Raw genomic sequence first — 23,318 nt, forward strand, 5'->3', positions numbered from 1 at the left:
GACAGTAAAAGCTCTTATTAGAAACTATAGCAAAGTCAATTTCTCCATTCTAGCGGCTAAAGGATTCAGGACACAACTCACTGCAGACCCTAAATTAACAATCCAAGGGGAGTTGAGCTCGCTGGAAATGGGTGGGGATGTCCAAGTGAGCAGAACTCATCAAAGCTGAGCCCAGCATGGGCATTTACATATTTCAAGCCCCATTACCTGCTTTTCTGCAGGATGCTTTTGATCATAATAACTCTTCACTAGGCAGAATGGCAATAGTGGCAAGATCCACCCCATCTTCAGAGACAGCTTTTTTTTTTTGGTTCCTTTTTATTTACCTAATTTCCAATTTTAACCAGCAGCGCTAAGGAGCCACAAAAGTCATGAGTCCTTGTTGGGTTACTCTGAGTAAAATAAAAGCACATATCTATAAGTACAAAGAAGCAGTTTGGTCTCAAGCAGCACAATTCTCTTTGCATTCATCCTTCCACTACAAGGATGAAAACAAATAGGTACCTGTGTTTCAAGTCCATTCTGGGTGCCGAATACTGCAGCTCATTGATAAGACTCTGTATGAAGTAATTGCTATATAAGATCTCGACCCAATCTCCACCACGTTCTTCTTTGATCCTGAACCGCACATCGTGACCATTTGCTATAGAATCTGCTGGTTGACTTAAGAGAGGGTGCTGGTTGTTTCACACCAGGATGAGAAGTGGAGCCATGTCCTGTAATGAGATGGAACAAAGAGTGAGCAATGCCATCAGTGAGAGGACTGAGCCAGAACACAAATTCAGTGACAGCCATTAACCCTTTCCTATGGAGGCCCCCAGCAAGTGACAACGGAAGTGTCCCTCGGTGGCTCTCCAGTCGGTTCGCTTCAAGTCAGCCAACATCTCTTATCTCCTTCCAAACCAGACCCTTGTGCCAGGCATTCAAAATTAGAGATAGCAAGACCCCATTCCTGTCCTCAAGGAACTTATGCTCTAACTTTAAACTCTTAAAAAGAGGTTCTAAACTCTTAAAAAGAGGTTCCAGAAGGGTAGGTAACTTGCTCAGAGTTTCACCATTTTAAGTGACTGATCCTGTATTTGAACCTCATTAAAAAAAAAGTTTATTTTTTATTCCAAAGCATTTCCCTTTTCAACTATACCACACTGCATCCTCTTGTCACATTGCAGTGTAATTATTCATAATTATTTTCAATTGCAGTTATTACAATGTATTTAGCTCTACCTAACTTAGCAAGTGATTAGCAGAGACATAGATCAAGGTGTAAAAGTATATTATAAATGTGGAAAATATTCCCATATATTAAATATATTTTATATATTTAAAATAAAAGTGAAATTAGTTTATCTCTGGGTGACTTAAGTGACGTTTATCTTTTTTACACTGCTGTGTATTTTAAAATTTTTCTAAAATGAGATTGCATGACATCTATCTTTTTTGAAAAGTTTTTAAAATAAAACAAAATATATATGAAAATGCTCTTTAGACTGTAAAGTGCTAATGAGTACCAGCTACTGAATTCATTGCAATGCAATAAAACCCTCAATGCATGGATGAGGTTAAAAGCACATCTAATCAGCCTTGGTAATGGATGTTGGTAAACGCCCCAGAGGTAGGTGCTTCCAGAGCTGTAAGACTATAGTTATCAAGATTGAACTTTCTCGGCTCTGGGGAGCCCAGCTTTGCCCAGCTTTACTGCAGGGTACAGAACAACCGAGGCCAGAGCCTGGTCGGGTGTTGCAGTGTCTAGAAAGGTGAAAATCTCTCCCTCTTTGTTGGCAAGTTCTCATTTTATGGGGGGTTTAATTTTTTTCTGTCTTGAAACATCCAATTGTACTATTCACATCTGTTATCAGCCACTTTGCCTCAAGGATTCCTAATGGGAATTTGGTTTTAATGACACTGTATGTGAACTTGGGTTCCCAGCTCTCTGAGCAGATGGATAATAGGGAGCTTACTGCTGGGCCAGGCACCCTGGAACTTCTTTATTTTGGATGTAATCCTTCTTTTGCCTCCTTGGAAGCCAATCTCTGCTAATAAGTGCCACTCCTCTTATCTCAGTGAAGCCTAACAATTTCTTCTCAGATTTATTGATCTTTGACCAACCAACCCACTGGGTATAGAAGGGAGTCCCCTCCCTTTGGATAAAGGAGATTTGGGCTTCCCTAGCAATTTAGAAGGTCAAGCCTGGTGAGAGAAACTTTCTAGGGTGTTAGCCTAGCAGTTCTGAGCCTTCACACTTATTATACATCAAGGTAGCTTAAGGAATATACTCCTAATTTAATCCAAGTTTCCTTCTAGATACTTATATTGGTACATGCTTTCAAGCAGAGTGCTGTATCACTGGGAGGTAAAATAATATTTTACAATAGTGTTATGATTTCAAGGCACCTTCAGTTGCACTGTTAATTTGAGGAAACCGAGGCTTAGAAAGGATGGATGGTGAGTCCAAGATTCAAGGGCAGGACTCAATCCCAGGTCTTCTGATTCCAAATGTTGGGCAATTTTCACTGCTTTTCTACAATTAAAAATCTAACCCCAGGTCACAGGCTGAGAATGTGTCCGGCAGGAATGATCCTATTCACAGTGCAACCGTCTATCGCAGAAGGGAGGGAGAGGGGACAGGAAAGGAGCCAGTGTCCACTGAGCTTCTCCTCAGTGCTGGCTGTCTTCCACACACTGTCTCCTGTAAACGGCACCCCCTCTCCCACGTGATCGAAAAGAAATGGAAATAAAGCAAGATTCAATTCCTTCCCCAAAGTCACATAGCTTACAAGTGACAAACGTAAGCTGATAACCAGTCTTTCTGACCCCTAAACGCACAATCTTCTTACCACACTTCATATTACACTGCAGCTCAGTGCATCCCCACACATAGTCGATTATGAAAAGCATGGCAAAGAAAAGTTCTCTGTTTTGGAAAGGTTTGTGTTTTTAAGGACAAACACATACCCCCTTTCTTTCCCTAATCCTCCAGCACAGCTTTCCATGTGACACGGCTGACTTCTCTTCTGCTCTCCTGCAGGGTGTGTGCTGATGGTGTCTATCATTGAACAGCTTGCTCAAGTTCACAACTCAACAGTCCAGACCTCGATGGAGAGACTGTGCAGCTACTTCCCTGGTAAATACCGAAAGGCTCACTTGACTGTGGGTCAGCTTTTTTTTTTCACTCATAAGCCATCATGCGTGAGTTTATCCTCTACATGTGCTTACGGAGGAAAATCTGATTGTGTTATTTCTGTGAGTTGATATTCTTATGGGGCTCATAGAAATTAAAAGAAACACACAAAAAAACACTCGAGGCAATTTTTTCCCCCTGACATTCATTTTCTGTCATGGCAGAATGAGATTACTGTGGAATTTAGGTAATAAAACGTAGAAAAGCTGATTGTTGTTTTATGTGTCACATTTATAATGATTTTCCCACCTGGTGATCATGGTCTTAAGTACCAAGAAGGTCAAAATTATGAATAATGAATAATATTTAGTGATTGATGTTAATTTAACCACATACACATTCTCAGATGCACCCACATCCGTTCTAACACAGAGCTTTATTTAGGCTGAGAAGACAATGGATCTTAAAATTCCAAATGGGAAAATAATCTGGGGACATTCCATTGATTTGAACTGGATCTTAATAAAATCCCTTAGACATTCTGCAAAAGAAGGAAATGATTGATGGTCTAAACAAATCATATAGTTTTTTTTACTGTCAGCAGAAGGACAATATTGACTCTCTCTCCTATAGAATACAGTTAGGTGTACAATCACAGTGAATAAACTTCTTTGACAGTCAAATTTTCATTCACTTAATGTTAAGGAACTAATTTTTCAAACATACCTACATTATTATTTTCAAGTAAGGTAGTTGGACTCGACGATTTTATCTTTGATTTAACAGACATTGTGTCAATGGCATCAAAACATTTTCAGAGAATTTATTACATATAGTCACAGTGTACACTCATAAGCTCTTTTTTATTTTTAGAATTCAAAAATAAAGACTGGGAGAGGATAATACACAAACACATGTGTTTGCAATGTCCCATCTTGACCATTGCTAAGATTTTGGCATAGTTACATCATCTTTCTTTCATGGAATTAGAATGTGACAAATAAACTTGAAACGCCTTTTGGCCTCCCCCACCCCCAGTTCCATTTTCTACCACCTGCCTAGAGGAAACCACTCATATGAACTTGATGGGTATTGGTTCTGGAAAATTTTATACTTTTACATTCATTTGTATGAATCCATAGACAATGTGTAGTATTGTCTGTGGCTAATTTTTTAGCTTTTCCTTGGTAAAAGGAAACAAATGTAGAAAAGCACACAAAATAAATGTATAACTTTATCAGGTATTGAAAGGTGAACACCCTTGTAAACATAGCCCAGGTCAAGAAGGAACAGATAGGTAGCTACTCCACAAGGCCCAGCCACATGCTTCATCCCATCATAAATTCCTCCTTCCCCCTAAAAAAATAAAAACAACATCCTGCGTATTACTATAATCATTTCCTTGTATTGCTTTATAGCTTTATCACCCAACTGGGTATCTCCAAACACCATAGTCTTGCCCAGTTTTTAAATTTTTAATTTGTCTTTTAAGTCGATTTTAATCTACCAGTTTCCTTTCCATCCCTTCCTTTTCCTTGTAATTTAGCTGTGGAATCTGCCTTGTAGAGTTTCTGCATTTTGCTGATGGCATCCCTGTGGTATAATTGAATATGTTTCTCTGTGCTCTGTATTTCCTGAAAATTGGCAGCTGGATTCAGAGGCTTGATCAGACTCCAGTTTTATTTCTTTGGGAAGGCTATAAGTGATGGTGCTTTTCTTTCATCAGGAGGCCATCATAAGTGGTTTTCTCTTTTATTTTTGTGGCATTAGCAGCTGTTGATACCCCATGACTAGGTCTATTAGTTCATTGGAGGTTGCAAAACGGTGTTATTCTAATTTATCAATTTTATTTCATTTAGTAGTGGAAATATATTAGAGACATTTTCCCTCATCTTCATCATAGCTTAGAGATGTTTTTCGCCACAGTTGCTAATGGTACTATTCATTCTAAGAAAGGCAAGATAAATGCTTGACTCTTTTGCTTTACTTGCCAGTTTTCAAATAATTCATTGCCTTTGTAGTATCATCCCAAAGTAGTCACTTGGTTTTCTTCAAAGTATCATTATGAACTCATGAGTTTATGCACATTTGGTGAGTTTCAGTCTACTCCCATTATTATCCCTCTGAAGCTCAAATTGTCTCATCTTTGACCAGTAGGAACTTCTTCATGTTGGCTCCTGGGTCCTTTTGACATGTCTAAATAATCTTAGATAGCTTCCTCACTAACTGGTGTGACAAGTTCTTCTATCCTATCTTATACATTTCCAACCCCAGACTTGAAATCAGTCATTTCTCTTAGAAGTTCTGTTTTCTCTTAGTGGGAAATAGTATTAGGACCACAATCTGGGTGCATAGGAATGTCATTGCTATTCAGTTGGTCATTCTTTCTAGACTTCTTCAGTTGACAGTGATAGAAAATATGCATACATACATTCACAGATATTATTTTAAGATAAAATATATGAGTTCATACTGACACTTCAAATTCAAATTCTGGACTGCAGGATTTTTTTTCTTAGTTTCTTCTGTATCATAGCTGTATCTTCTTCTTTCCACACTCAAAGTCCTAACTCTCAAGGACAAGGGGGTTGATAGAATTAAAATATCTCACAATTACTCATTTACCTATCCTTCTTTATACACATAACAGCCTTGGGATGTCAATCCTAACACTACTACTGTTAATATATTTTATAAGTATAATCATTGAGAGCAGTTAAAAATTGTTTTTCTTTTCCTTTTTTTTTTTAATTTATTTATTGGCTACGTTGGGTCTTCGTTGCTGTGTGCGGGCTTTCTCTAGCCATGGCGAGCGAGGACTACTCTTCCTTGCAGCACTCGGGCTTCTCATTGTGGTGGCTTCTCTTGTTGCAGAGCACAGGCTCTAGGCACATGGGCTTCAGTAGTTGCGGCACACGGGGCTCAGTAGTTGCGGCTCGTGGGCTCTAGAGCACAGGCTCAGTAGTCGTGGCGCACAGGCTTATTTGCTCTGCGGCATGTGGCATCTTCCCAGACCAGGGCTCAAACCTGTGTCCCCTGCATTGGCAGGAGGATTCTTAACCACTGAGCCACCAGGGAAGTCTGCTAAAAATTGTTTTTCAAATATGATTTTCCCATTTCTCCACCCTTTTCAATCATTGTACTGTATTATTTGATTATGTGGCCATTCCATACAATATATACATTGCCTTTTCACCCTCTTTTAGTTTTAGTTCTATCAGCAACTGTAAGATTGATGTTCACCACCAGCCCTTATGCAGATATCTCTCTAGCTGAGTTGCTGTCTAAAGTTCATGCCTCAGGAAGGACTCAGGGGAACAATCTTCTCTGAATTCTTGCACATTGATAACAAGCAGGCTTGTCCTTTATACTTGAAAGTCAGTGTTTTTCCAGATATAAAAATCCTTGGCACACAATTTCTTTCCCTAAGTGTCTTAAATATGTTATTAAAAAGCCTAATGATAATCTAATTTTCTTTTTCTTATGTCACTTGCTGTTTTTGCCTAGTTCAAAGGATTGTTTTTTTCTTCTATAAAATTTAGTCATCTAACTAGACTATGTCTTGGTGTCGGTTATTGTAGATTGATGTTCTCAGGCATACAGTGTGCTCTCATTCTCTCATTTTTAAACTAATTTGTGGTCTCAAGTACATTTTTTATAATTCCAGGAAAGTTTTTAATATTTGCTCAGTTTCCTTGATTTGGTTTTCTTTGTCAGGGATTTCTAAAATCCATATTTTAAATCTTCTTTGCCTGTATTCATAATTTTGCCTGTCTCTTGAATGAATACTTTTTATCACTTCATTTATTTTTTATCTTGAAAATTTTCCTTTTTCATCTTCTATTTCTCTTAAGATGTCAGCTATTATATTCCCTTCTTTTTGTGTTCATTCTAATTTACATTTTATTACTTTTATAATCTTGTGTTCTTTTCTGAGTTCTTTTATTCCATATCTGAGTTTTTCCAATTCTGATGATTTTTGTTGTTCTTTCATGTCATACCATTTTATTAATGCTTCTCGCTCATTTTGAAATACTGTTATGTTTTAATCCTTTTTTTGGCATGATCTTCTGGCATGCTTTTGCTATCTGTAAGGATGTAATTCTGTACCTTATTCTTTTTTTTTTTCTTCTTATAATAACTTTGTATGGGAGTTGACCTAGATACATTTCTGTTGCTCATTTTTATGTGAAATTAGTTTTCCAAAACTCTTAGAAAGAGAAGTGGCTCAAGGTAGCTTCTTCAAATGCACAGAACTCCTTCTCCCACTGTTTTCATGTTGTGTTAAAATAAATAAATAAATACATAAACACATGGCTGCTTGCATTTTGAGATTTTCTGATTCTGTACCCCTGCCCACTTTTACCTGGATTATCTCTTCACTTTGTTTCTATCCAACTCAATTTTGGTTCCAAACCCAGCAGTTTCTTTTCAGTGTGGGCTCTGTCTTGGAAGGGAGCTCTTGTAGATCAGTTTCTAGACTTTGTACAATAGATGCCTGACCACTCAAGCCCCTTAGTCCTTCTAATCTTGAGTCCCTTGCACTCATCTGCTATTGCAGCGGGCAACACCATTTTAAGCTGAGGTTCCTAACTGGCCCACCATACTTTGTCATCAATACCTCTGGGCTATTTTGGAGATTCTCCTACTCATCTCATTGCTTCCTTTAGCTTTCTCCCACACTGATGTTGATAATCCCTAAGTCTCATGGTTGTGAGTGGTTTATCGTTGCCTTAATTGTACTTTGGGGCTCGTGGAGATATTTAGTTTTGTTGTAACTATTGTCCTTGGGGTTTTGGTTTTCCTATCCAGAAGCTCTGTTTTTTTTTTTTTTTTTTTTCTTTTTGGTAGAGATTCAGTGAAATTCCAAAACTCTGCTGCCTCCACCACCATCTTCCCAGAATCCTCCCTTGTGGGGACTTTACATCAAAGTTTACTGTATATACCACTCTGAAACTTCTGCTTTTTACTCAACATTGTATTTTTAAGGTCTATTCATGTCAAGACATATATAGACTTAGGTCAAGCCACTTAATTACTATAGTCCTTCACCATATAAGTATCCCATATATTATTTATCCATCCCCCTTTAATTGGACATTCGAGATCTATATTATAACCTTACTTTATATTTCCACATCTCTGAATTAGAGAAAGAGGAAAATGTTATTACCATTTTATAAAAAGTAAAAAAAATAGTCATAATTATTTTTAAGACATTTTGATTGGCTGTCATTTCTGTGTAATAGGTCACATGGACAGAAATCACCATTTGTACCTTGAGTTTGATTTTCTCTTTTTAGGCAAAGGTGTGTTGTTCAAAGATGAAAGGATGAGTGAAAAATCTTATTTCTCAGGTGATCCTGTCCTAATGTACCAGCAAAATATAAAGCAACTCGAACCAAGATTGCTGGTGTTCAGGGTTCCATCTTGGCTCCTTCTGACTCATAACAGAAAATTTTAGAGTCTGCTGAAGTAAAATGAGAGGCTGAAAGTCAGATTCTGGTAAAATAGTAGTTGGCACTTCACCAAGGGAAGCAAAGTAGGGATTACAATTTTCAATAGTGGGTTACCTTTCAACTGGAGGAAATTTAAAGGATTAATAAGACTACTTCGTGTTATTTTCATTTTATTAATTAATGTTATGTCTGGACGGAAATAAAGTACTCAGTTCAGATTAAAGGCTCTTTCACCTGGCGGACATAAAGGAAGGGTCAGCGTTACTCCTTCCGTTTTGGGGATGCGGAAGAGTGTACAGAATGGTCACATGAATTGTATAGCGTGACAAAGATAGTCTGACCCTTAGCGAAAGATTTCACCTACTGGAAAACATAACAGGCCTAGTTCACAGTGCCTGCCTGCACCCGGTATTGCCAGCTGTCTGGTGCGTCAGGAGAATGGAAGAGAGGGGACGTCAAATTACGCACAGCAACAGTTATTATTTTAAAAATTATTTTTAAGGAGTACTGCTTTTACCTCCAAAGCTAAACACGTACATTAAACATCACCTTAGAAGAGAAAGCATGCAAGCAACATTCTTGAGAATAATCACTCAGCAAATCATGCTGGCCTTTCCTGTGCCTGCGAAGACAATTTTTTCGAATTGAGCAAAGTATTTCTGACGTTCAGTTTCACCCACTGCTTTTGCCTCTGGCCTTCATTCGTAAACACCTTGGAAGAATCTCAGAATTGTTCATGGAGAAATGATTAATGGAATCGTGCTCACTAGGGGTCAGCAGACTCATATGCCCTCAGAGTCCTGCTGGAACTTCACTTTCTTAGGGCACCAGGGCAGAAAACTGATCTCCATGGGGTATGAGAGTTAAAAACTCACGTTGGCGTCAAAGGAGGACGGCAACTCTCCTCACATTCTGTAGGTTCTGAAAATCTACATGCAGCCCAGAACACCTAGCCACAAAACTATCTCAGGGGTCAGCTCCTCTCACTGTGCTTCAAATTTCTAAGCAGTCGTTAGCATATACCTGCCATACCTGAGCTAGAGGAGGCATCAAATAAAGTGTCCTAAGTACCCTGAAACGCATACTAAGAACGGTTTGGACTTTGGGGGTAAAAGATATTAATCTCTTACTGAACCATTGCGCTCTTGGGCAAGCCTTGCTTTTCTAGACCTTAAGTTCCTTCCCATAGAATGAGGGTAAAAATAACCACCACCACCCCCCAAAAGCTTCTTATGAGAAATGAAGTGATGATAAATATAAGGGTGACTTACAGCCTGGAATGTTCTGGGTTTTATTTACACCCACACGTATGGATACACCTAATGTATGATGCTTGTGCAGTTGTTCCGTTTTTAACCTTCCTTTGCCCTTGGGAATGGCCACACTTTTTTTTTTCCCCCTATGCTGTTCCAAGTCCTTTGGATTGCTCTTGTACCTTCCTGGTCCCAGGCACAGTTTAACTGTACACATTTTACATCAGATAGGTTACTAGCACTATGTTAGTGTCAGTCTTTTCTTCAGCTGTAGCAATAACAGGTTACCATCTGATTACAGCTAACTGGGCCCTATCTGGCTTTTTCTAGAAACTTTGCCTGTCTCTGCTCTGCACCCTTCTGTGTTGATCTAGAGTTTAGCTCTCAGAGGTCCATCTCATGTCCCGCATTAGCCATCTCTGCAGGAGCCTCTCATTCTTAACCAGCACAGAATCCATGTGAAGAAACTGATTGTTCAGATGGCCCTGCGCCAAGGGCGAGGAGACTCTTGCCACCACTCACTTCAACTTGAGCAAAACAAGGTTCTAGAAAAAAATACACACACACATGCAAACACCTCTTATTTTACCAGAAAGAAGAAAAATATTCTCTGCCTCTCAGGCAGCACTGCAAGTGTATCAAAGAACACCCTGGTGTCAATTTTTAAATTGCTCTGCTCTCAGCTAAACTAGTTCTGCATTAATGATACTGGAAATTCATTTCCAAAGTGCTTTGCAAGTTCATGTAATTTTGAATGTGGGTTACATAATCCTCCCAGCCTCCAAGACAGTGCAGTGAAGGGAACTGAACTCTACGCTAACGTTTTTCAGATGAGGAAACTGAACCCTAGAAGGGGAAGCAGCCTGACCAAGGTCAGAGCCAGTTAGTCAGTGCTGAAACCCTGGTCTCTGAGTCCTGGGGCATCAGAACTTCTTGACACCCCTAAAGAGGAGCATTCAAGGGGTGCTGTTTTTATTCTATACCAGTTGTGTTGATATTTAATGCGCATGCCATACAATTCACTCAAAGTGTATAATTCAATGGCTTCTAGCATATTCACAGAGTTGTGCATCCATCACCACCACAAATTTAAGAACGTTTTCATTATACCAAAAAGGACCCCCATGGCCCTTAGCTGTCACTCCCCAAGCATCCGTTGTCCCCAGCCCTAAGCAACCACTAATCAACTTTATGTCTCTGTGAATTTGCCTATTCTGGACATTTCATATATATGGAATTGTACAAATATGTTTCTTTCATTTAGCAAATGTATTTAAGTCCATCCATGTTGTAGTATCAGAAAGTCATTACTCTTTACAGCTGAATAATATTTTGTTGTGTGTAGATAGCCCGTTTTGCTCATCTATTCAATAGTCAATGGCCATTTGGGTTGAGTTTTTTCCACTTCTTCACTATTTTATATAATTCCTCTATGAACATTCATGTACAAGTTTTTGTGTGGGTATATAAATATTTGTATTCTTTTGGGCCTAGGAGTGGGCTTGTTGGCTCACATAGTAACTCTATATTTAACCATTTGAGGAACTGTCAGACTGTTTACCAAAGTGGCTGTACCATTTTGTATTCCCACCAGCAGAATCTGAGGATTCTAATTTCTCCACATTCTCGTCAATACTTGTTATTATCTGTCATTGTTATTCTAGCATATCATTGTGGGTATGCAGTGGTATCTCACTGTGGCTCTTATTTACATTTTCCTTAATAGCTAATGATGTTGACCATTTTTTCATGTGCTTATTGGCTATTTGTATAACTTCTTTGTAGAATATCCATTCAGATGCTTTTTGAAAATGTTTGGTGTAATTCACCAGTGAAGCTATTTGGTCTTGGGCTTCTCTATATGGGACATTTTTGATTACTAATTTAACCCCTTGTTATATGTCTATTAAGATTGTCTTTTTAATCATATGCTAATACGTATATATGGAATCTAATAAAGTGGTACTGATGAACCTAGTGGTAGGGTAAGAGTAAAAATGCAGATGCAGAGAATGGACTTGAGGACACAGTGGGGAGAGAGAAGCTGGGACAAAGTGAGAGTAGCATTGACATATATACACTACCAAATGTAAAATAGATGGCTAATGGGAAGCTGCTGCAGAGCCCAGGGAGATCAGCTAGATGCTTGGTGATGACCTATAGGGGTGGCATAGGGAGGGTGGGAGGGAGGCTCAAGAAGGAGGGGATATGGGGATATATGTATACATAGAGCTGATTCATTTTGTTGTACAGCAGAAACTAACACAACATTGTAAAGCAATTATACTCCAATAAAGATCTGGAAAAAAGACTGAAAAAAAAAAAGATTATTTATTCTTAAGTCAGTTTTGGCAGTTTGTCTTTCTAGGAATTTGTCCACTCCGTCTAAGTTACCTAATTTGCTGCCAGGAAGATGTCATAATATTTCCTTCTCATTCTTTTTATTTCTGTAAGGTCAATAGTAATGTGAGATTATTTTTAAGTTCCTACTTCAAAAGCATAATGTATTTGAAGCCTCATGCTTTACTGCAAAAAAAAAATCTCACAAAACTATTTTAATATAAAAGTAATATTTACATTATTTACCATTGAGTAAAAGTGACGTACCTAAGACAGTTCTCATATTTATCATGTTGTTTCACTACCCTGCTCTCCAAGCAACTGGTAGCCCAGTTTGAGGTAAGCATGACAACAAAAATTCTTCTCAGGGAGGGTTTCCTGTCTGTCCTAACCATGCTAAAGTCCTCCATGGAATTATCAGGGTTCCATTGAGGCTGACAAACTGGAGAAACAGGACCGGAGAGTTAACAGGTTTCCTTGTGCAAACAGATCAAGCCACAAAGCCTTCCTGTGCTCTCATAACAGGGGAAGCAGGAGGAAGGAGATTGTTTAAGTAGTGGGTTTACATGTGAGTGTGTGTGTTCTCTAGTGCAGATGGCAATACAGAGACACCTATGACAGTCAGTATCCTTTAATCTCTGGAATATCAACAACAAAAACTAAATAGCCAAAGTCTAGTCTTTTTCCTCCAAATGAACACCAAAGAATATTTTTAACAAAGCAATATTTCAGATTATTTATTTTAAAGCAAGTCCTGTTTCTCTCATCATCAACAAATGAGATCCTCACCAACATTCAGACGTTCCCTGCTGTACAAAAGAAAACGAGACTCCAGAATTTAACTGTATTTTTATCAAAAATTAGTGGTCTTTAGCATGTACAGTAAACAAAGTGGCATTTACATAAACTTGAGATGGAAATGATATTTTCAGGGATATGTTAACTGTAACATTTCCCCAAAACCCTTACAATTAATCACTTGAATTAATGATAAATTAAGCACTCAGCTTCGGTTCCTAGTAAAGATCATTATTAACTCATGTGTTAAATTCATCATAATAAAAAATAATTTCCCCTGCTTTTTCTTAGAAAAACTGTTCTTGAAGACCGCCTGCTCTTTAGTGGTACGCAAATTTGGACGAGACATAATAAAACTGTGAGTATGCCAGCACGTTAATCTGATTCTGTTGCTGGGACATGGTGGGGAGGAGGAAAACTGGGAGGCAGCTGGCTCCATTTCCAGCAGGACGTACTTATTGTACAAGGATGCGAGCTCTATCCAGTTCTTGTTAATAGTGGAAAATTCAAGCCTGACTCAGATCCTTTGTCATCCTAGGCAAAGGCTCCCCTTGAATTATAGTGTGGCAACCTGGCTCAGTTTCTCTCCAAGAGGCCTTCAGAAAGAATTTCACCAACCATCCCAAAAAAGATGGGATCCTAGTGGCTGGACACAGGCATTTGACACTTTCTCCTGAGCTTTCCCTACACTCCCTCCTGGGTCCTTCGGCCACGTGCTTCTCAGGTTCTTCCCTTCTCTCCTCCCGCCCACTGCTTTCCTGGCCTTCTCCCCAGCCGCAGCCCCTCAGGATCCCACCTGTGCGCCGTTATCATTATCTGTCTGCTTCCTTTCTTTCTTTTCTCTTTTCTGAGCTCAGCGCACTGGATCAAATAAATCGTGTTCTTGTTCATGGCACTTTCTCATCAAGGATCCGTGCATGGCTTCCTTGTATTTCTTATTTAGTTATTTACCTGGTTACTTTGAATACTGTAACTTCCAAACCTACCACCCAAAGAAAAGTCTAGGACCTTGACGATAACAGACCCTAACCACGTGGTCCTTCTCTTCATTCTCATGCTTTTCTCCACGTGAGTAGTAAATCCCGTGTTCGTCTTTCTCTTGCCTTCCTTTTTCTGTAATTTAATATATATATGTATTTTATTAATATATTATAATCATAAAAATAATATATGACAATATAATAAATATTAAAACCCATTATAATAAATAATGTATTTATTTTATACATTCCTTCAAAGCATATTTTTAAATTGGAGTTATTTCCTGACTTTCTGAAGAGAGGATCACTTTGCTCACGACCCTTACCACTTAAATTTCTATGTCTAAGATTCATCCATAGAGTTGTCCCTGCTGTAGTTCATGCACGCTGACTGCACAGAATATTCCGTTGTGTCTCTACAAGAGTCTATCCTTTCACTCTCCCATCGATGGGTGTTTGGGGCGTCCTCTGGTTTCCTCTCTTATGACCAGTGCTGCTATGAACATTCTTACCTGCTTCCTCTTTTATATGCCGTTAGCCTCAGAGCAGAGTGGCTCATAGAAGCTACCCCCACAACAGGGTAGCCTGCGGTTACATAATTCTAAAGACAAAGGAACTTAAGGTCATACCGACCAGAGGGATGATCCGTGTTCCCTCTTGCTGTGCACCTGCCTCTCTTTATATTGACCTCACTCTACTGTGGTCGGTGACTTTTCACGGGCCCTGGACGGGGCGTGTTGGGAAGGCAGGGACCCCGTCTTCTTAGCGCATATCTCTGTTACAGCCTCTGCCTCCTAATGGGACCCCAGCTCTGCAGGATTGCCCATTGCCCTGCACGTCCATAGTCCACGTTCCAGCTGACCGAATAGCTTTTTAATGCAAAACTAATTATGGCAATCTCCAACATAAAAGTTTTCATACCCTCTGCAGGACTCCTTAGCCCCCTACATAAAGCTGTTTATGAACTGACCCCTGAGGACGTTCTCAGTCTCACTCCTGGCTGCTCCGCAGCTTACCACACTCAAACCACTTGTAATTCTCCCCACACATCAGAAGGGTTTCGTCTTAGGACATTTGCATGAGATGTTCCCTCAGTTTGGCACATCCAAAACCTGTACCCCAAACAAGTCCTACTTCTTTGGACCTGAACTCCAGGATCACTTCCTCTGGAAGCCTTCCCTAGGCTAAGATGGATACCCCCAACACTCAGACACAGACACACAGACACACACATTCTTCCTATCATGTGCAAATCACTAGCACAGCTAGCACTTATCACATCAGTTTGTAATTTAATTCTCCATTTACTTTTTTGAGTTGCTAACTAGATTGAAAGACTTCTGAGAACTAAGACTGCATTTATTCATTTTAAGCAAAATACTTAAGCAAAATACTGAACACCTGGAAAGAAGGAAGGAGGGAGGGAAGGGAGGAAGGGAGGGAGGGAGGAAGGAGAAGGAGGGGACTTTGCATCTCCAGGGACTGGTGCAATACTTGAGCATAGAAAGCCTTTGATAAGCATTTGTTAAATTGACTAATTCTTTTTAAAAACAAAATTATTACTACAGACAAACTATGACTAGACCGATCCAAAGAAAATTACTTGAACATATAAAAACAGATAGAAAAAAAGAGGGAAAGAAAGAAATACAGCCTAGTCAATGAATCTGTTTACACACCTAGTCTGAGCCAGGTGCTCTGGGGGAAACATCAGCTTGGCCAGAGAGGTTTTCCTGGGCCTAGAGCAGGGAACAGAAGCCAAAGAGGGCAGTACACACAGATACCCAAAAGGGATGTCAGATATTAGCTACCATATGTGCTGGGAGTAATAAGGAAGTGGCCTGGTTCTCTGGGAAACCCATTGCTCTTCTGTACCTGACTGGAGGGTGCTGAGTGCAAGAGCCAGTGAAGCATGAGACCAAAGAGAGGACAGACACTGTACTAAGTACTACAGGTATGGACTGTACAAGAAACAGTCCCCATCTCAAACTACAAATGGACAGAGCATTGAGAAAGAATAGGCCCAGCAAGCCACTGAAAGAGGGTCATTCCCTGAGTAGGTAGTGGGGAGAGGAGGAAAGTTTTTTTTTTTTTTGAGATGATTCAGTCTTAAGATGACTAATTCTCATCAGTATGGGATAAGCCACTTTGAAGAAAGACAAATGTAATAAATGATCCCCCTTCATGGTCCCGACCACTATTAGTTTTGTTTGTGTATAATTTTCCAGGACCCATATTAGTTGCTTGCTGATAGAAATCTCTCTTCCCATGGTGGCCTCTTCTTACAGCTTGTTTTAATCAATGACATGCAGTTCTGGGTTGATGTAGACACTGAAAATGACAATCTTATGATTTAGTTTTCCTTGAATTTCAGGCTCCAATATTAAATGTGTTTCCCAACCCAGAGGGCATCCTTCCTCATTATGTCATGCCAGTCAATTCTCAATGATTCATGGACTAATTATTCAGCGATTACATTTCCTGCCCACAGGCAAACCACAGGATGTTGTTAGGAAGTGGGACACCCGAGCACTCGGGCATTTCATTTCCCCCAAGAACCTGGGTCAGGCAGGGCGATGCTACATCCAGGAGCAGCCAAGCCTAGCCAGCAGCCAGGTGCTCGGTCCCACTGGTCTTGACCTCCGTTGCGCCCAATGTGGCCATAGCAAACCTGTTGCTGGTCTTCGGCTCATCTCACCTTGCTTTGTGGTATCTATTTATGCTCTCAATCATAAAGTCTTACATTTCAAACTTAGGAGCTCTCAGAGATCAGGAGAGGCCTAAACTACTAACTAAACTACACTTTTAGAAGAAAAATGCAAAACAGGGTTTATAACAATTTTGATACAGCGTAAATGTAATTAATGAATTTTTAAACAGCAAAAACATGAAGTAATACAACTGAGCTATTCACAAGATAATGGCAAGATTTCTGGGAATGATTAAATTCATAGCATACTCTAAAGAGTATGGTCCAGAAGTGATATAAAAGTGTTAAGCTGTGTGAGGAAGACCTCCTCTCAATGCTGTGCGTGGATCTCTGCAGCTATATATTTATGTATACACCCTCCTTTGAAAGTGATGTCAAAGGTCTAAATGTGAGAGCGTCCATGTGTGAAAGGCCCTGTCCTCTCCCCGCCATAGGCTATCACTCTACCTGTCTGTTCAAACTTAACCCTGACCTTGCTCCCTTCTTTCGATTTATGGTAATGACAGTCAGCACTGACTTCCTCGGCCATGATCCTAATTAAACTTGTTAATTAGCTCCGCGGAATGTGTTGACCCTTCCTGCCCACATGACTCACTCCTGAACAACTCTGTTACCTGTAAAGGTAGTCAAAGGATGTAGACGGAAATGTGACCATGTTGGTCTTCATGCCACTCCGGGAAAAAGAAAGCAATGTTGGTTGGAAATAGTGATTATGGGTTTGGAGATTTCCTAAGGACTTCACAAATTATGTGGAGCCTAGGCCTTCTATCCCAAGGTTGGTCAAGAGAACACATGCTGCTTTGCCACTTCTTTGCATCTTGCACATTCTCACGGTCTTACACGTGTCTGGACGTATGAGGATCAGCGTTTTCTATTCTTGTCCAAAGGAGTGTTTCTCACTTCCAGCCTTTTGATGATAAAGCTCTGATCTGAGAGGATTTGGGAGGGAAACCATATGCCCAGTTCCCCTCCGCTATTTTTCAGTTCAGAGAACACCAGGCTCACTCTGTGAATGAGGGGCCCCCATCTTCACTCCCATATTCAAGTTCACTTACTTGAAATTGTACTCTATTTACAGGGGAAAGAGAATAGGTCTTGGACACCAGATGATGAGTTGGCTCTGGTGGTTCTGAATTGCCACAGATGGGATATTGGCATTACGGTTAAAAAAAAAAAAAAAAAAAAAAAAAAGATTAGGCACAGCCCTATTTATCACCCTCCTGAATCCACTAAATACCAGATCCCCACAAAGACAGCAGTCATCAGTTAAATAAATGAACCATTAAGTTGAGAACAGATGTGTGAAAACAGCCACCCTCTCCTGATTTACTGACCCTTGGTAACATTACTTTGATAATGGACTTTGTGTGTGTCACAAACAGCTTGTCCCACAGCTTAGTTACCTTCCCCTCTACCTCCCATGAAGGAACCCTGGAGCCAAGCAGATGACTCATGGTGAGTTCACATTCCCCTCTTAACTCAGGTGCTCACAAAAGGCTGAAATGCCATCTTGCCAGTCACATTGTTAGTCTCATGCAGCTGGAATGAAATTTGAAGGCCATGATCCCAGCCTATATTTTCACATACTAGTGACCATTAAAATATTTTTTTCTTTTCTTTCTATTGAAGTATAGTTGATTTATAATATTGTCTTAGTTTCAGGGGTACAGCAAAGTGATTCAGTCACACACTTATTCTTTTGTATTATTTTCCATTATAGTTTATTACAAGATACTGATTACAGTTCCCTACGCTACACAGTAAAACGTTGTTGCTTATCTATTTTATATATGGTAGTGTGTATCTGTTAATCCCATACTCCTAATTTATCCCTTCCCCCGCCTCCACCTTTGGTAACCATAAATTTCTTTTCTATGTCTGTGAGTCTACTTCTGTTTTGTATATAAGTTCATTTTTACTGTTTTCTAGATTCCACATATAAGTGATATCATAATATTTGTCTTTCTCTCTCTGACTTACTTTACTTAGTATGATAATCTCTAGGTCCATCCATGTTACAGCAAATGACACAATTTCATTCTTTTTTATGGTACTGTCTAATTCTTTTTTAGTCATATATATATGTATATATGTGTATACACACACACACACATATATATATGACACATCTTCTTTATCCATTCACTTGTTGATAGACACTTAGCTTGCTTCCATGTCTTGGCTATTATAAATAGTGCTGCTACTAACATTGGGGTGCGTGTGTCTTTTCAAATTAGAGTTTTCATCTTTTCCTGATAGATGCCCAAGAGTGGGATTGCTGGATCACATCAAAATATTTAAAGACCTCTGAGATGGACCCTCTTTCTCCAATAGGCTTTTCATTAATATGGGGCAGTTCTTTCTGCAAGAAGGTTCATGATATAAATTAACTCTCAAGGCCCTTCCTAGCACATTTTTTTTTTTGGTAGTCCAAAGTTAAGATTATTAGAGATTTTAAAGATACTTTAATGTTCAGCAACCACTGAAAGTGCTACTTATGCACACCAAGTGAAACCAGGGTGCTTTTCTGGGTTTTTGTGTGTGTGTGTATGTATTTTTGTTTTGTTTTGCACCTCGTTTTTGTTTTACCTCTCTGAATCTTATTGTTTATTCTGCATGTCCAGGTAGAAAACTCCCTTGGAGGAGTGGACGACCTAATGGAGGGTCTGTGGAATGGTTATTGGAGAAATAAAGCAGAAACAGGAATGAAGCCAGGGAGCAGAAACAATGACTTAACAACCCGGCCCTGATCACAGGGACCAAGTATTGCCAAGCTGACCAGTGCTTTTCAACAGCTGGCCCGTGTGTGGGCTGTGACTGCCTTCAGTCAAAAAAAACCCCCAGAAACAACTTAGTTTTGCTTACAAAGTAGAAGGAAGAGGAGGAGGAGGAGGGTCAGGGAGAGAAGAAAGGTGGTAGTGTTGTAGTAGTTACAGAGATAGTCACTGTACTAGTTAGAGGGGGAGGGTATTGGAGTAGATTTATTACAAGGGAACCTAAAGCATGTCGCGGAACTTAAAGGCAGGAAAATATTCAGGCTTCAGACAGAGCTGGAACAGGACTGGGAGTCCACTAGGAACACAGTCTTCCTCACTGCACACGTTGGGTTCTGCCCCCTGAACCCCATCCTACAGACTAGGTTTCCAAATGCTCTGTCCACATGGCAGGAAACGACATTGCAGTCCCCAGTCACTATAACTCCTGCTATTCTTGGAACAGCTCAGAATGAAGTCAGACTTTTTAATACCAATTCCAAATTTCCCTAAGGGAGAATATGATCGGTCCTACTTGAACTGTAGTCCAATGAGGTCCAATCAACTGGCAATAGATATGAAGTATAGACACAGTTGCCAGGAATCCACCCCTACAGGTGAAGGGGGACAATTAAGTGATCAAGTGAGCTGAGAAGAAACCCCCAAACGTAGCTTCTAGAATCTATAACAGTCCTTCCAAGATTAGTCCCTAGATGTTACCAACCTATGTTTCTGGATTCTTTGTGTTTGTTGTTGTCGTTTGAATTTGAATCAATAATTTACTTGGAAAAGTTACTGAAAGTCCACACATGACTTGTTCCTTCATTTGAAGCAGCACAGTATACTCATTCTTCTTGGCTTAAGAAGAGTGTTGGGGGTGGCAGGTAGAAAATGAATATGGAAGGTTTGTGTTAGCCCCTTCAAACCTAGACAGAAACCAAAATGCTTGAAGAGCACGAGCTTTACACCATCCCCAGGGGAGAAAGTCAAAGGTAAAGAAATATATTTACTTTAAAAGGAAAAGAGATGATTTGGATTACATCTAAGCAAATCATCTTAGGTGTTTAAGGCTATATCATAAATATTTTTTGCTATAAGTCTCAGCAAATTTTAAAATATTGTTCCCATCAGATTACACCCCTGTCCACTTTTCCTTTCTCAGTTGTATTTGTGGCTTCTCCTGAAAAGCATCGTGGTGTCCGCGTGAGAGTCTGGCTCACAGACCAGTGCTGTGGGCCCCCTCTCCCCGCCCCCAGGACCTCATTCTAAAAGTAGGAGAGAGCAAGTGGCAGGAAACCGTTATGATCCAGTAGCTACACGGGCCTGGACTCAAAGGCCATGCTAGAATCCATTCTGGGGATTTACCTTCATTTGAAATAACTTCTGTTTCCTAATGCCGGAGAACTTTTAAATAGCCTTTGTTTTGCCCTGTTTTCCTCCAGGCTCACAGCCAATATGACTGCTGATGTGGTGTGTCACGCCCTGAAGTTTTGTAAACGGGACCCTGGCCAACCCTTCTGTCACCTCTATCCTCTTCCCAAGGTGAGTGGTTTTTCACTCTGAATGTCAGATGATGGTGACATGCAAGCCCTTCGGAAATGTTGTAAAGGGAGGTTCAACTTCACTGGCTCAGTGATTTGGGGACAGGGACTGGCAAAATGATATTTTCCATTACATCGCCTGGAATAATATTCCCAAACTTCAACTTAGATCACTCCCCCACCCGCTGCCAAAGAATGCCTTTGCTGTTTATTTTAGACTGTAATCTAGAGCTGGGCTGGCAGTACATAGGAAATCTGGCCAGCCAAGGTGAGAAGAGATTAAATCCCTTTCCATCCCTTAAAAATCAAGCAAGTTGCTTTTTCAGAGTGACAAACTCATGCAGTTTGCCCAGGACTTTCCTGGTATAAACACTGAAAGTCCCACATCCTGGGAAAACTTGGGCAGTTGGTCCCCCTAGTCTAAGCTTTATTGTTCTCATCTGTAAAATGGGACTAATAAAATACCTAAAATACCTCCCTTATAGATTTGTTGGGGGAAGTAGGTGAACTAATACATATAAAATGCTTAGCACAATACCTGCTGCATGAATACGTATTAATAAAAAAGGTAGCTAATATAATTGTTACCAGTATCATTATTACTCAGAGATAGCTCTTCAGAATACTGTGTGTGCCTTGTATCATATTGGACAATTTTTAATTGGAATGCAGATGAAGACAGGCAAATGCTGACACAATTTCCTGCTCATGCCATGAATAAGAGTACAATATTAGATCTGGTTAGGCCTCAAAATAATGATTTTCAGAAACTTCCTATGAAAATAAAATAAGTAAAATAAAATAAAACAAAGTAAAATTCTATGCCCCCTTTCCCAGGATTGTAGCCTTTCTACATATAGCACAACAGGCTTCTGTTTTATTTCTAACTTCCTTTTTATTCTTATTGAAATAAAGTCATTTTAACACTTTTTGGCCTAACCAATGAACACGCTTTTGCTGACTGGCAATAGTAAGTATCATAAGCCTGTCTCTTTGAGCAGGTAGAAAAAGTTGCAAATACCTGGGGTACACGTGCATTTCATGCTACCTTGATCATTGACTCAGTGCCAGTTAAATGTCTCTTAATTCTACCTGAGAAGCTGTGAGCTCCACTGATTTCTAGAAGAGTTTTTAAATTTTAATTAAAGATTTTTTTTCCTGTGTATTCAAATAGCATGTGAATATAGTATTATAATATTCACTGTTTGAATGTACAGAAGAAACATGTCTGTATATACAAAGGCAAGTGATATGGGTTTTTGTGATTTCCTTAAATAACATCATTTTATATATTTTCACACTCATAGCTATACATAGTCACAAAATGTTCAACTTTAAACTATCCCATTTAAAATGACATCATTTTTATACTCTGTAGAATTTATACTCAAAATAGCATTTCCTTGTCCTCCCATCACCACCCCCTTTTCAATTCCCAACTCGGAACCATTTTGACCATCCTTTCTGGCTGGGAGGAAGTTGGAGGATTTCATCTCAGAAATGTTCAGCTTCTACCCCAGCTAGGTGTGCTCCCTGGTCAGTTACCTCTACCCTCCTCCTCAAATCCCCATCGCCAACCCCCGTCTCTACACGTGACCCAGAAAAGAGGGGCAGCTGGTACAAATGTGGACGGCTTCATCCTTTTCTGCCTCCACCATTTCCTTCAAGAGCAATAACTGATATTTACTCAGCACTCACTGTGCTTACTCTTCATCTTGTTTAGTCCCCCAAATAGCCCAGGCACGGAGGCACCATTATGACCCCTTTTCTAAGACTAAGGAAACTGAGGGTTAAAAATGTTGCAGAACTTGCTGAAAGTCACTCCTCTGGGAACGACCAGCACTGGGGTTCACATGCCCCGTCCCTCACTCAGAGAGGTTGGTCGGGGTCTCAACCTTTGTGTCGGTGCTTCTTGACAGTCCCCTCGGGGTGTCTCTTCACGGCAGTCGGCTGAAATCCCACCACCAGAAATAACCAATGTTAAAATATTGGATGCTTTTCTTTTAATTTTTAAATAAATTATGTTAATTTGTTTGAGAGTTATGATAATATCGTACGTACAAATTTTTATCTACTCTTCCCCCTTACCATTACATTTTGAGTATGTATTTTTTTTAATGGTACATATCAGACCTTCTTTTCATTCCCACGGCACACAGATTACACCTACAAAGCAGGTGTGAATTAGTAGTAAAGATACAGATATAATTTCCAGCCCGCCAGAAGCCTTCCTCATGACTCTCCCAGTCAATAACCCCTTATTAGAGCCACTACTCTAAAATCTACCACCACAGATTCGTTCATTTATATAAAGTTCTATTCTTGAATTTCACATAAATGGAAGAATGCAGTATATTCTTTTTTGT

At 39.7% G+C, this 23,318-nt stretch overlaps 1 protein-coding gene across 2 annotated transcripts in view; it reads left to right on the forward strand.

Annotated features, from left to right (window-relative positions):
* Positions 1-23,318, forward strand: part of AOAH (acyloxyacyl hydrolase) — a 163,846-nt gene that overhangs the window by 13,247 nt on the left and 127,281 nt on the right. Inside the window, exons 2-4 of one of the 2 annotated variants that reach the window (XM_057732690.1) lie at positions 3,026-3,121; positions 13,260-13,326; positions 20,854-20,953. In XM_057732690.1, the coding sequence (XP_057588673.1) occupies positions 3,026-3,121; positions 13,260-13,326; positions 20,854-20,953 (263 nt within the window). The remainder of the gene's footprint in view (positions 1-3,025; positions 3,122-13,259; positions 13,327-20,853; positions 20,954-23,318) is intronic. The other variant, XM_057732692.1, reaches the window with a different exon arrangement.

This window comes from Hippopotamus amphibius, chromosome 4 (genome assembly GCF_030028045.1).
Source record: "Hippopotamus amphibius kiboko isolate mHipAmp2 chromosome 4, mHipAmp2.hap2, whole genome shotgun sequence".
NCBI classification, from domain to species: Eukaryota; Metazoa; Chordata; class Mammalia; order Artiodactyla; family Hippopotamidae; genus Hippopotamus; species Hippopotamus amphibius.